General features: G+C 46.1%; 1 protein-coding gene across 1 annotated transcript in view; it reads left to right on the top strand.

The window, feature by feature from the left end:
- The window catches only part of LOC144128769 (uncharacterized), a 79,435-nt gene extending 66,147 nt beyond the window's left edge, over positions 1-13,288 (top strand). Inside the window, exons 5-6 of the mRNA XM_077662446.1 lie at positions 5,661-5,687; positions 13,206-13,288. Of these exons, the coding sequence (XP_077518572.1) occupies positions 5,661-5,687; positions 13,206-13,288 (110 nt within the window). The remainder of the gene's footprint in view (positions 1-5,660; positions 5,688-13,205) is intronic.
- The last annotated feature ends 1,868 nt before the right edge of the window (positions 13,289-15,156 follow it).

The raw sequence follows: 15,156 nt of genomic DNA, 5'->3' as shown, positions 1-15,156 counted from the left end.
CTAGACCCTTTACTCCGACTCAGTCCTCCGTCCGGCGTCTCCCGCTGCGATGCTATTCTTGTGTATCGCCTGTGGCTGGGAGTGGCGTTCACAAATGCCTACTCCCACTTAATCGCAATGGCAAACTCTCCTGCGTGTGAGATCTGTGGGTGCGGCGAAACTATAGAACACCTTATTTGTAACTGCCCTCGGTTTCAACTTGAGCGTGCACTCCTGGCTGCAATACTCCTCCGTTTAGATCCTCGGTCCTTTACTGAAGCCAAGATTCTGGGTCCGTGGAGTAAGCCTTCATAACAGAGGAGAGCTTTGAAGGCACTTTTCAAGTTCTTGAAGGACTCAGGACTGAGTGCAAGGTTGTGAACTATCATTGCGTGCTCTGTGTACCCTGCAAGTAATGGCCAACGGGCATGTGGAAAAGTGATCATCTCCCTTTGTTCTTTCCCCTTTCTATCTCTCGCTCCGTTCCCCTTTCCTCGTTTAGGGCAACATACCGGGCGCTGCCTAGCTAACCTCTCTGCCTTTCCGTTTGTCTTTCTCTCTTTATATATATATATATATATATATATATATATATATATATATATATATATATATATATATATATATATATTGTGCAACATTAAGTGAAATGCTCATTGAAAAGCAAACTCATGAGTTACCACATATTAGAGTGTCTACACTGTGAACTAGCCGTGATTAAAATGCGGCAATGATTCTTGTTCGTAATCGAGTAATACGATGCTGTCACAACCTAAACTGAAATGACTAGAGGAAGTGTTCAATCACCTATTCATCGTGTAAATATTTATTGCAGACAAATGTAAGCACACCCAGCAGAAAATAAAAAGAAATGACGCCCCCGAAGATACATATGCACTGCACACCGATGTTTTCGCACAAGTCACACATTGCTGCCGGTCACTCGTAACCCGGGCACCCATCATTACAAAATGTACAGAATTTAGCACTAAGACGCAAAACGATGGCGACGTTGCTTTTGTCGCCGCAGAAAACAGTCCGACGGCCGCGCAGTAAAGATCGTGTCACGTCGCACACACGGCAGTACTCGAGCACAGTGCCCGCGCTAATCACGATCAAAATGGTAATGGATACGTAACAGAAATAACGTCGTGTGGTCGAGATCACTGCAACCATCTCAACGAATGCGACTTGCTCGACGCCACGATCATTTCAGCATTCGGAAAGCACGGCGTCCGCCGTGAGGTTTCGCAGGTGCACATTTCGCTGCCTTGAAGTAAAAGCACTCGCTCCGATCGCATTGACGTTCACTACTCTGACACTTGTGACTGTGCTACGCAGATCATGCACGCACAACAAATTCACCGTGAGCAGCTGGTACTCGCCGCTGTCCGTGATGATCCTAGCAGGAATTAGGAACGCTTGCAACAACCACAAACAGCTCCATATTAACACTTCGTGACAACGCCAACGCGCAGGTCTTGGGTCGGTTTGAAGAGGCGCTCCGTCAACTCCGTCAGCGTAGATGATTACAGAATAAAACTAGAGGAACTGTCGCTTTCCACTGCTGCACGCGGCGAAGTTCGCAGTCGCTCTGAACACTCGTAACGTCAACAGGTGGCCAATATAATATGCTTCGCGACATAACTGCCACTGCCCAGGCCTCGCTCACCAGTTCAGTCGACGGACGGCCATCTTACCCCGGCAGAAACGAGACGTCACTGACGTCATGAAAAAAGTCGCCAATAGCTGCAATCCGGTCACCGGCTGTACCCGCTCGTCCGGTTGCTGGCGGAAGCCGCTTAAAAACGATCGTACGACGGCTCTTACTCGCCGCCGCTCTGTTGTTACCTTGAGGGGTGCCTGTTGTCCCCTCCCGCCCCTTATTTTTTCCTACTTTTTTTTCTTCTTTGTTCCCCGAGGCTGCAAGGTGTGGGGCAACGACCAGCACGTTTCTTTTTTTCTTTCTTTTTCTCTCTTTCCCCCTTTTTCTGGTATATTTCTTCTCGGCCCATAGTCTTTTCCCCATCCGTTTACTTGTTTTGTTCATGTGGGGGACATCTGTGCCGATGCCAACTGGTTAAGAAGAGATGGAAGATCACTGTAACTTCATTGTTGAGAAAGGACAGGCTCTGTCCGAAACGTCGACTCAAAATAAATCTCTGTCTAAAAGAAGCGTTTCTAAACTTTACCTCTAGCAAACCCAAGTACGTGTATCTTTTAATATATATATATATATATATATATATATATATATATATATATATATATATATATATATATATATATATATATATATATCAGACATGGTAAGAGAAACGGTGAAATACATACGAAGGAAACCAACAGTCACCGAAACCAAGGAGCATAGGGGAATGTTTGTATACTTTTTTAATTTGTAGTGCTAATCAGTGGGATAATACTACTTCGCTTATTCTGTAACTGAAAAAACTACTTACAAATTAGCAGAAAAATAATATAATAAAGACGGAATCAACGCAATTACAAAACCGCCCCCACCGCGCCCCAAAAAGTGTAATTCTCTGTGGGCTTCCCGTCGTTCTTATCTACTTTGCCGTTTCGCTAAGTGATGTTTTCTTTTTACATTTTACCCTTTGTACTGCACACCTTTGCGCGCTTCACTGCACAATTAGGATCATGTTTGAATTTATCGCTATTCAGGTTCCATCGTCTCTAAGATCTGATACCAATATCATTAGCTTATAGAGACAGAAACAGAAACTCATTTCTCAGCCCATGCCCGAGCCTTCTTAACCGCCCCTTTGATAAGGGCTATGTAGCGGCGGAAGCGGAGTAGGGAAACGTGCCCGGGCCATTGATGTGCCGAATGTGGGCGAAAAGAAGCGTACGAAGGACGGACTGCAGATAGGTTGGCGGAGCGGTTCATCGGTCCCAGGTGAGGTAATAGGTAGGAGGCAAGCGATTCGTTGGAGGTATGACAGCCGAGTTAGAGTGCATAAACAATATGCATGAATATTTGCAGTACGCTCATCACAAGCGAGAGAGGTGGGGTTGCCGGGTTTGTGGAAGATATAGAAGAAAACTTCCTTCATAGGGAAGAGAGTTTGTGCCTGGGAAGAGTGGTGCAGGACGGTACAAGAAATAGAGAGGGAGGTATGGATTCGTCGTAGGTGCCGAAAATTTCGAAGGTGTTCGCGACGTTCTTGTCTGTTTGTGAAATCGTCTTCCATGGGCTAATAATGGGCTGGCAGGCATACGGAGAGCTGGACGGAATTTTTTCACGGGCTAGACTGTGAGCCAAGCTAGATGCATTAGCCACCAGACATTCTAGACGGACATGGAGGGTAGGGTGGTCAGGCATACTAGCAAAGTATTTAGGATAGGCGGAGGGAGTTTTTTTGAGATTCGAATGCGGGTAAAACAGCCTGAGAGTCTGAGCGAGTGGTAATGGTCGACGGGTAGCGGCTGTGAACGGTGATCGCCTCTGCTGTCCAAGAGTCTCTGCACCGGTTGAGGCGGGCACTTTTGTATGTAGATGTCTGGAGGTGTTTTAATGGTCAATGACTGGCGTAAGAATTTGATGCCGGTGGATTGGGGCGTCAGTGTCATAAATTTCGTGGCCCAGTGGTGGCGGATAAATGGTAGGCTAGAGTAGCTTATAGAAAGGGCAATGCTTCCAATTTCGCTCTTTTCTGACCAAGGCCGGTCTAGCAGCCGAAGCGTCATATAAGCTTTCTTTGACACGTGCTGTTTTTTATTCTGTGCTCTATATCGATTTATTACCAGTAAAATACGCCGTGGATTTGAACCGCAAAGTAACGGCTGCCTTTCAGGAGGCGTTATCGTAATGGCTGCCGCATCGTTTGGAAAAGAATCTTGACAACCTTATTCGTTCCGGAGTGGGTGTGTTAACAATGATGCCTCTACAGTCGTTCAGCCATGCCACGAGTCGAACGCGATATGGACGAGGGAAGAGATAGAACAGGACTCAGCTAGTGGAACTGCATTCATGGTATCACAAGTCATACGGTTTTACCAAAAAAACACCAGAATCCCTGCGCCCAACGACAGAACATGAGCATGCAGTATCAATTTTTCAATGCCTTATAATCTCTTAACTCTGGCTAGTCGTGTCATTCGCCTGTGGCAGTTTTTCAAGCACATTTTGTTCATTGGGACAGCAGCTTTAGTTTACGTGAACAGACTTATTGGTGCCCACAGCAGCTTTTGCCGCGAACGCTTGCGCCGCGGTGAGCCTCTGTCAAATAATCGCGGCGCTTCTCTGAACCTTTTACCCTCTTTGCGCGGCTAGCGTACGGGCAGCCTGCACTTTGACAGTCGCCAGTGACCCATCTCCTCGCTATGCGAGACGGTGCACGCAAGTCGAGATTTTAAGGGCCTTGAATTGTTCGTCAATAGCAGGAGTCCATCGCCACTAAATGTGTGCACGATACAATGCTGTTTCATCAACTCGGGGAAAGTCACTGCCACGCGAGACCAGCACAAAGGTACTCAGTCAACGCCTTTGTCCACGCTCGTGGTGCAGGCATCGCGCGCAGAGCAGTTTCGCTTTGCCGCTGTATCTTTCAGATGCCGTCAGCCAAGTGCAAAGGAAGCGCAACTGCTGGCTTGGCCTTGATTTGTGCGCTTAACGGTTTGATGGCGCCAGGAAAAGGTGCCATGACAGAGGAGGGTAGAAGAAAACGGAGCCCTCACTTTCATCACAAAAAAAAATGGCTTTCGTACCTTCCTTAGCGCCTTTCTTCACCCATGCTTGGGGCTGCAGGGTCGCTCTCGGTAACACCGTGGTCGCGATGCTAAAACAGAAAACATAGGACGGGGAAGCTTGGTGGCCGCCATTTAGTTGTCAAGCGGCGGTTGACTGCATAGGCGCCGTGTGTCGTTGAAGTTAAGAGAATAGCTTCTGTGGCCATTCTCGGCTTAACTGCAGTGACAAGGCAATCAAATGAACCTCGTTCGTTGACACTTTATATATTCGACTTTTGACAGGACACTGCGAGCAGTACTTTTGCTTTCAGACCAAGTTGTCAGCACAGGGTGATTTTGTTTTACTGCACGCAACTTAATACTCAGTTTTCAAGTACATAATATGCGTAGCGTAGCGAAGGATTGCACGCAGCATCATAAGCTGTAGAGCTAAACACAACGGACAGATTTTCATGGTGAAACACTGTGAATCTGGATGCAGCGGCTGCAGAAGCAAACCATTCATTGGCATCTCTAAATACAATCATGGCAGCATTGTACAAAGAACGAATTCAGAGCGTGAGTATTTTGTAACCACGAATTCGTGCCAAAAGGAGCTTAATCGCGTAGCAACGTTCGAGCCAGCTCTCAGTGCAGCCGTAAAAACTGCGGGCAAAAACAGTGTGGGTACACAGAGAAGGCTGCAGCCAAACGCGCCGCTAATCATCCCGCCGATCTAACGAATGCCGCTGCAATGTAATGAGCCACCCGTCGTCGTGTAACAGGTATCATATGAACAGTCGGCGTCCACGTATTTCTCTTGAAAGAGAATAATATTCTTGTGTGCTGTGGCCAATCAGTTTTTTTTATTTCCGAACCCATTCTTCGAACATACTTCATGAATTCGCGCAGTTGCATTTTTTTTTCACCAGAAATCAGCTTTTTGCTCTTTCTGCGAGTTAACCATTATTTCTGATTATTGTTTTTTGCAGTATCCGACATCATGGTTTCTACTGAAGGTAAGATAAATAATTTGTCTTATCTTCTTCTTACAAGTGTGAGTAGCCCGTTACTGTTCCAGGCTTGAACTACGTTTTGCTTACTTTGAAGCGGCCTAAAAGAAAGTTAGGGTTTAACGTAGTTTAACCAAGTAGACCTACGAAAGCATATGTTTAGCCTGATTGGCTCATGCTTTTGCTTTGCTGGGTCGTTGGCACGTCTGGCGACGATATTAGAGTCAGGTTATTCTGTGATTGAGGTTAAGCTGATCGGCCTGCCCGCACTGCAGTTGGAATATTCATGAAGACAACGATATTCAGTGCACAGCGCGAGAGTGCGTTGCATTTTAATACGTTACGTGATCGGCTGCGGTGATAACAAAATGCTCTCGTACAGTGGCCACCGAAGCTAATCTCTTCGCGCCGCCGCAGGTTCGAATCCTAGTCGCGGCAACAATTATAATTTTTATTTTTTCAGGGTTAAGGTCAAGGCTTTAGCAATGGTCAAACTTTTGCAGCTTTTTTCGTAGAGCTTTCTCTCTAAAAATGCCATAGAAGGTGGGACAAGCGCAACGTTAGAACGTTTGAGAACCTCGATGCAGTAACCAGTTTCAGGCGCTACTAGAGGATTTGTTTAGAAGTGCCTCACACACAGACCCTCATTCATCGATATCAGGCGCAGCGTTGGCAGTGCTGGAGCAGCCGGTTGCTGCATCCAGTGTGAAGGTGGGGTACATGATCAGATTGGGATTGCGTCACGACCGGCCCCTCACCCATCGATATTATTTCTGACAGGCGCAACGGTGACAGAGTTGGAGCAGCGGGGTGCAGTAACCAGTGTGAACCAGTAAGCAGGACGACATTAGTAATGTGTCATGCGCGGTCCCTCATCCATTGATATCGTTGGGTGAATTCGGATGCAGTTACCCGTTCGAATTGCGATGTAGAAGGGGAGAATAGATATGCGCTGTGCCCCGTCCATATATCCGTCCATCCATATAAGCCATGACAGGCGTAGCGTTCGCAATTTTTCACCCAATCAAGTGCAGTATTCACCGTTGGGGCAGCTGGGCTTAGTAATTACTAGGAAGGTGAGGGTAGTGAAAAAGGTTAAGGTTGGACAGCCTCAGCGTCTGGTGCTGCAGCAGCCTTGGTCTTTCAGTGTGAAATGGGAGTAGAGGTGTTGATATGGCGTGCGGCACACGTGTCGTCCACCCATCCATGTAAGGCGTGAAAGGAGCTGCGGGGACTGTGTTCGAGTAGCCGGGTGCCGTAACACGTGTGAAGGCGAGAGTAGCGGTGGAGATTTGGCTTGCGCCACGCACATCCGCTGATCTATTCATGCACAGTGTCGCAGGCGCAGCTTCCATAGTGATAGCCGTAACCAGTGTGAAGATGGGGGTAGCGCTATAGGTTAGCCATGCGTCAAGCGCGTTCGCTAATCCAACAAGGTTAGCGCAGCAGGCACAGAGTTTTCAATATTGAAGTATAAGGGTGCAGTAATCATTGGGAAAGAGGGTAAAAAGAGAAATGAGGCGTGCATCACGCACAGTCGTTGATTCATCGATATAAGTCATGACAGGCGCAATGTTACTGTGTTCGAGTAGTTGGGCGCAGTAACCCGAGTGAATGATTGGTTAGACGTGCAGATAAGGGTTCGCGTCGCGAACGGCCACTAATGTATCCATATTGGGCGTGATAGGCTCCACTTTGATAGTGTTGGATTAGAGGGTGAAGTAATCACTGTGAAAAGGGTGTAGAGGTTCATATTATTGCATATCACGCGCGGTCGTTCTACCGCCCTCTGCTATGCTTCCCTTCTCTTGGAATCCACTCCGTTGCCCTTAAGGACGAGCGGTTATCTTGCCTTTGATTACATGCCCTGCCCAAGCCTAGTTCTTCCTCTTGATTTCGATTAGGATGCCATCAACAGGCGTTTGTTCCCTCACCCACTCTGCTCGCTTCTGGTTTCTTAACGTTACGTCTATCATTTTTCTTGCCATGGCTCGCTGTATTGTCCTTAACATAAGTGAACCCTTTTCGTTAGCCTGCACCTTTCTGCCCCATAGGTGAGTATCGATAATATAAAGCTTTTGTACGCTTTTCTATTGAGGGATATTGGTAACCTGCTATTCATGATCTGAGAGAACCTGCTATATGCGCTTCACCACATTCTTATTCTTCTAGTTATTTCCCTCTCATGATCCGGATCAGCTGTCACTACCTGCCCTAAGTAGACGAATTCGTTTACCACTTCCACCACCTCACTGCCAATTACGAACTTCTGTTCCTTTTCAATACTGTTGAATATTACTTTGATTTTCTGGATGTTAATTTTTAGACTCACCGTACTGCTCTCGCGCTACAAAATTGCGAAATGAAAAGACTCTGCCTGAGCGAATTTGAAAAGGGGATAAATGTTTAGATTATTCGACCGCCGGGGTGGCTGAGTGGTTATGGCTCTCGGCTGCTGACCCGAAAGACGCGGGTACGATCCCGACCATGGCTGTAGAATTTCGAAATTCTGGAGGCCCGTGTACTGTGCGATGTCAGTGCAGGTTGAAGAACCGCAGATGGTCGAAATTTCCGGAACCCTTCACTACGGCGTCTCTCACAGCCTGAGTCGCTTTGAGATGTTAAACCCCTATAAACCATAAACCGTTTAGATTAATCAGGCATGCATCACACGGGATCGGTCATATATCCTTAGAAGACATAAGAGGCTCAATGTTGACAGTGTTTTGTTAGACGGGCGCAGGAGCACCCAGTGGGCGTAAGGGTGTAGGGTTAGCTTTCGTCTCGCATGTTCACTCTCCTATCCTTATGAGGCTTGACAGGCGCAGCGTTTACAGTGTCCGGGTAGCCGTGTGCAGGACTCACCCGGTGGGATAAAGGAGCCGTTTTGTCTTTTGCCATGCTTGGTCGCTCATCTATTCATGTAAGGCATGACAGGATCACAATTTATGGTGTTGGAGTACTGCGGTAGACTAACCAACTCTTAATTTGTGGGTCCCGTAAAAAAGTTGGAAAAGAAACAGCCCCAGCTTGCATTAGTGTGAAGAGGGGATGGAAGTTTTATTAGCCGTGTCCCCGGCGTGGTCGCTCATTCTTTCACTTAAGCGTGTCAGGCGCAGGGTTGATAGTGTTTTCGCCGAGTGCAGTGACCAGTGTGAAAGGGGTGGAGAGAGTGGTAGATGGGTAGCTAGGCAGCGTCCGTCTCTGTGTGGACAGTGTTAAAGCTTCCGGGCAGTCATGGAAAGTGGGAGTGCAAGGATGACAGCAGTATTTCAGCAAACGTTTCCCATACGGTGGTCGCAATAAAAAGCGAATTGGCCTATATTTAAACGCACTTTACCGGGCTGTAAACAGCGCTTTTTAGGTTACGAAAAGAGCTACATAAGAGGAGTTTCAACAATAGCGTTGTCCCGAAAAGACTTTTTTTAAAGCGCAACAGCAGCCGAAAAATTCAAGATATGATTCAAGTAGAGAACGTGTTTTGTTTATGCCGCTATGGAGACCCCAAGGCGTCTGAGCTTTACGTTCGTGTGACTCCGCTTAAGTTGGGGTAACTGCAATTAGCCTTAATAAAGAAAGTGAATGCTTAATGCTCGCACTCTTTTGCAAGCTTCAGGTGCTCTGAGCTGATCCCACTGGATAAGGACATCGCTTTTTGTCATTTCAAAACGGAACTGTCTCCAACTTGTGGCAGTGATGTGGCCAGACTAAGATAAACAATTGTACACTCGCCAGTGCCGCTATCGCTGTGCGACAATTGACTTTTATTCAACATCTGAATTATGTTTTGAGCATAGTAAAAGTCAGAAGAAGGCTTAACTAGGCATATGCATTGAAACACTAGATACAAAACAGCGCACAAACAAATTGTTACAAAATTCAATTCTTTATTTTTCCAGAAAAATTCCGGTAGGCAACCTGGGCTAAAAGCTGCTATTGTCAGCTTGACGAGCGCCAGGGCCCAATACCCAAGACAGGCCATACCATGTCAAAATAATCAAATATAAACATTAAACTACACACATACATACATACATACACACATACATACGTGCATACATGCATACATGCATACGTACGTACATAGATACATAGCAACGTTGTATACGCGCCAAATTTTGTTCTATCTGGGGCATGTATCTATATTTGTAGTATTATAAAGGTATCAAAGATTTGAGATTATCAAAGTAAATATGGTTATTGTTTATGGGGGTTTGGCGTCCCAAAGCGACTCAGGCTATGAGAGACGGCGTAGTGAAGAGCTCCAGAAATTTCGTACACCTGAGGTTCTTTAACGTGGACTGACATCACACACCACACGGGGCTCTCGAATTTCGCCTCCATCAAAATTCAACCGCCGCGGCCGGAATCGAGCCCGCGTCTTTCGAGCCAGCAGCCGAGCGCCATAACCACTCTGCCACTGCGGCGGCGGCTCAAAGTAAATAACTAAATTTAATAACATGAGTCAAATGCAAACAAAGACAATCAATGGTACAAAAATGTAAACACAGAAAAACTGCATAGCAAGTGATTTTACCAGTCACAATAATAAGCGACAAAATCAGGCAAATAGGAAACGAAATCACACCCAATATCAACAAGGTCAAGAAGGGTGTGGCGGCCGGGAGAGTTTGGGGTTGCAAAATTGTTGATATTTATTTAAAATTAACCGGAACTTGTGTTCCACGGACAGTATTTTGCTTTCGGTGCAGAAACGGGAACTTGGTCATATATCAGTAATGCAGGCATTGACTGTACCAGCATTATGTTCTAAAGCTGCGGTGGACAAAATAAATTCTCTGAAAGGTGCTGACTATAAATAAAATAGGCGCGGCATACGAAATTCTGACATATATTTTACGGGGATCATAATATAACAGACAACTATTTCTCTATGAAAGAAAAGTTGTCAATGTTAGGAATGGTGCGCATAATCTTTTTGTAACCCGTGATTCTTATTGTTTTCTTTTGTTGTCGGTTGTTACACCAAGTTCCAGGATTTAATAAGGAGAAGAGTGCCGGATATATTTGGAGGAAAACCTAAAAAGCAAGAATTGACCGGCTGCGTGATGAGGCACCGGTTGTTTTGCTAACTATTGTGTAGAAGCTGTCAATGTGTGAATCCCATGGTAATGTTTCTGAAAACGGCACTGCAAGACTTACGCTCTTTTACAAGTCTGATTTCTTCACCTTCCTACTGAATAACATTTTGTAGATTTGCTGTTTTGTTTACTGGCCGAAAAAAAAACTACTTTCGTTTTTGTCGATTCAAACTTTACTCAGTTACACTGTGATCATAAAACGAATTTTTCGAGCAGGTTACGAGGTTATTTTCATCTGGCCCATGGAGGAGATTGCTAGTATTATCGGCGTAAAAATAAATTTAAACTTCGAATAAATCGTTACAATGTCATTAATACATATATTAAAAAGAAATGCTCCTAAGATATTATCCTGTGACACTCCAGTTACAATTGGTACAATTGGTAGAGAACAACAGTGACAGTGCCTGTTACGAATGTGTAAGCACTAGTTTCTATAGCGAAGATGCCATCGGATGAGTTTAAGTGGTGTTCGTCGATCCATGAAGGGTTATGTTAAAGCAAATGTCATGACTGAGAGAACAAAATACCTTTGGAAAGGCAATACCGGAGCCCAAAATGAATATTGTATTTTTTTTATATTATTCTAGACGTTTTCTTTAAGTGTTAGCAAGATATTCTGTCTCGACCGCCCCCTTCTGAACCCTAATTTGGCATCATAAAAAAACCTCCTCTCATAAAAAAAATTGTATTGGTCTGATAGACAGTATTTCTCTAAACCATTGAAAAAATTGGTGTTACGGATATTGACTTGTAATTCTTGGCATCTTTTCAGTTGCCACCTTAGTGTATGACCGTTAACCTTTATTTTTTTAATGAGTAAGGAAACTCGCTATCTTCAATGATAAAATTAAAAAATATATGTGAGAACATCAACAATGGATTCTAAAACACATTTTCTGGTCTTTATTTGCAAAGCAGTATTGTCAAAAGCTTTGCTGTTGTTAAGCTGTATGGATGTTCTAGACACTTCTGCCTCAGTTCCTAGATCACAAACAAAGCTGTTAGCAGATCTATAAATGAAGGTTCTAGAGATGGGACGTTGTAATCTGACATAACCCGACCAACAAATAAATGCACTCACTGTCTCGAGTGTAAAGTATTACGTGCTTTTTTAACTTAAAGTGACACACACTACACTTTTCCCGCTTGATATTTTGTTTGAAGGAATTATCTTTATTCATGATGAAAGTTTCGACCAGTTTTATGTCGCGTCTGTGTTGGAGAAGTCTAAAAGCAGTACGAAAATTTCCCATATTATTCGCCGGTGCAATTTCATATTCCTCAGCAGACCAACTTGAAACAGTCGTGCCAACTATGTATTTCACTTCACGTCCTCATATACGGACGTTCTACGAGAGCCATTTCTAGTTCTATATCGACCTACTGAGTGCGGAACGCAAGACCATGTAGACCCATGCTTCTGACCACTGCATGGTCTGCATTTGCTTGAGAAATATGGCGTGGCTTGTGGTGGCGACACAACCATAAACAATAGCGCGAAAAACTGACAAGTGATCACTGGGAAGCAACCGCTGTCGCTCACAGCAGCGTGAAACGAGGGAAATCAATGAGGAAACAGTGCCTTCTCCTCAGGTGCCAAAGGCGGCACTCTACACATCGGAATCCTACTTCTAAAACCAAGCAGCTGAGAGCTACATTTTTTCGACAGCAGAGCCAAAAGAATGCCACAGATAAAAGGCAATTTCCATCACAAAATAAAAGATAACATATCCCATAAACTAACAAGAAAGGATGCCAAAAAAGAGCACATTTGAATGCTTGCAGAGCAAAGAAAATTTCTTCCCGCCGAAGAAACTGATCAGAACAAAAGGTTCATACAATGCGCAACTTTCAACTATGAGAAACACGGTGCAAGATTCACCAAATCTGCGATTGTGGCGGACGAAGCCAGTGAGGTAAATCGTTGTAACTAAAGCGTATTCATATATCTGTCACGCATTCACAGAAGGTGCCCTGTAGGCTAGCTCACTTCTCGGATACATAAAAACGCTAAAGCTGGTTGTTAGAGAGTTTAGCATAGTGCGATCCGCTACCGTGATCCCCTTCCGCGAGGCACCACTGCGCATGCGCTGATCGCCCTGGGGACGCCAAATGGCGGCACGTGCCCGTCAGCTGCGTGCGCGCAGCCGCGTGGAGACCAATCAGCGTGTAGCCAGAGGTCCCCCCCCGGGTTGCAGATCACGGTAGCGGATCTCGCTCTGCTATAGCTCTCTATTGGTAGAAAAGGCACGGATCGCTGAAAGTCAGCAAATTTCTGAATGACATTCGTCTCGATTTTTTAGACTGCTGCTCTTTGATTGGATACTTGCGGCATCCCGATTTGCTCGACCTTGAAAATGCCGTTGGCATCCTCTTATTTGTTCTGTCATCTTTTTTCTTTCCTGCCTTTACCACACAGAGCAACAGGCAGCTTCACGGAGACGCACGAGCATCCTTCGTGAACGTCCAGATATCCACGATGGCGGTGAGACACTCCCTTAATCTGAAGCCCAGATCTCCATCCCGGGTGTCATGCTCGGGCAAGTCATGGAGCCTATAGGCAAGGTGCCAACTAAACACGAAGCGGTATTACGAATGAACAGAAAAATTACTGTGATTTAGCTCTGGTTAAACCTGGAGTGACGCGATAGCTTCAGCTTGCCGAGTGGAACTCCCTCAGTCAAAATGCGAAGTCAGTCTTTCCCCGCTGCGTTTCGCTGGGCATTCCTTCTTCATATTCTTCCCTGGACGTGGATTCACTCTCTCCCCCTCTCCACTCCTAACCCCTCGGTTTCACCGGCGCGCCGCACCGCCGGAAGCTGCCACGGTGGCCACGGCGCCGCCACGCTGAACGCTCGAAATGCTAGCGTAATGTAGACGCGCGGGGCGCACATCACCTGCGTGCTCTGAGGTGACTCCACGCATGCTCACAACCGACAAGTCGGGCGGCGTCTGCTCCGCCGCCGGCACTCTGGCGAGGCGCGCGGCGCGCACACCAGCTGCAAGCTAGGACGTCACTCCGCGCATGCGCACAGCTGTCGGAGCTGTGGTGCCACGGCTCAGCGTACAGCCATGCTGACCTCGCGAAGTGGCTGGCGTAGTATTATCGCTACAAAAATCATACAGACGGTAGACGCCGTGGCGCAAAGCGATAAAATTGTAATCGCGCGGCGCTGCTAGGCGGCCGCTAGGTGCCGCTTGGCCAGTACGGCCAGTATTGTAAAGTGCTTTACCCTGCTGTGGAAAGCAGCGAGGCTGATTTATTCAAATCATTGCGGTTTAAAGGCAGTGAAGGAAAAGCAGGCTTTAAGCGGGTAGAAGTAAGCAAGCAAAGGTTCTCTGATTAGCAGCTGAAATCAAGACAAAAGTAAAATTTCGCAAGTAATGGCTAGGTGGCTTGAACCATTGCCCAATATAAAGGGTTTAGCCCTATACATCTATCTGTATTGCCATCTTCCGTTGTCTTGCTGTATAAGAATGCAGGCAGAATGGGCAGTTAATATGGGCACAATGTTCAGGCAAAATGTAAAGTGCCACCATAATGTAGGCTTCACGAGGCGTGGCTCCTCTGCTGAGGGGTGCATAGACGCTCGTGTGAGCGTTCGTACCAAGGTGGTGGCATTTTGTGACGTTACAATTTCCTGTATTTTGGTGTTGACGTGATTCGTACCTAACGCAACCGGAAGAAGGGAAGTAAATGATCAACCACAGGCACGGCTATTCTGGACGCCGCGCCGCCACTTGCTAGCCTGCTTGCTAGCCTGCACAAGTTGCTTTCGTTGAATCGGCAAGTGACGCGCAAAGCAAGTGACGAGGACCGTGAAATGTGTTTACTTGATTTTGTTCACTGCCTGCTGCGGACCGCCGCTCAGCCTCAAGTCTTTTCGGGCCGGAGAGTGTCAAAATTAGAAAAAGGCGTCGAAGAAGCTGTCTCGTTGTTCAGAGAACAACAGCTGGTACTTCAGCAGACCGACACAGAGGCAGGATTTGCCGTTGTATCATCGGGGATGTATATCAACAAGGCTGCGGACGCTGTCAGAAGGCACTTTGTTCCCAAGGAGGTGGAGGCATCTAAGTTGAAGACAGAACTGTGCAAGGACTTTGCTTTGGATAAACTGTCGAGAGCTGTCAATAGCTGAAAGCGCAATATCTTTGATCACTTTTTACTGTGAAGGCGCACAAAAATGATAAGCCATTTCGGTGCATTCTGAGCGAAAGGGCTATGTGGCAACGTGAAATTGGCACTTTTCTCCTGAAGTGTATAAGGACATTTTTTATACAAGATCCATTTGTAGTAAAGAACTCAACTGATTTGATCTCATTCCTACAGGGCTCCTCAAACATTGGTTACGCAGTCTCGTTGGACATTG

The sequence above is a fragment of the Amblyomma americanum genome, chromosome 1 (assembly GCF_052857255.1).
Source record: "Amblyomma americanum isolate KBUSLIRL-KWMA chromosome 1, ASM5285725v1, whole genome shotgun sequence".
In the NCBI taxonomy this organism is placed as follows: domain Eukaryota; kingdom Metazoa; phylum Arthropoda; class Arachnida; order Ixodida; family Ixodidae; genus Amblyomma; species Amblyomma americanum.
The sequence above is the reverse complement of the archived record's forward strand: the minus strand, read 5'-3'. Positions and strand labels throughout refer to the sequence as shown.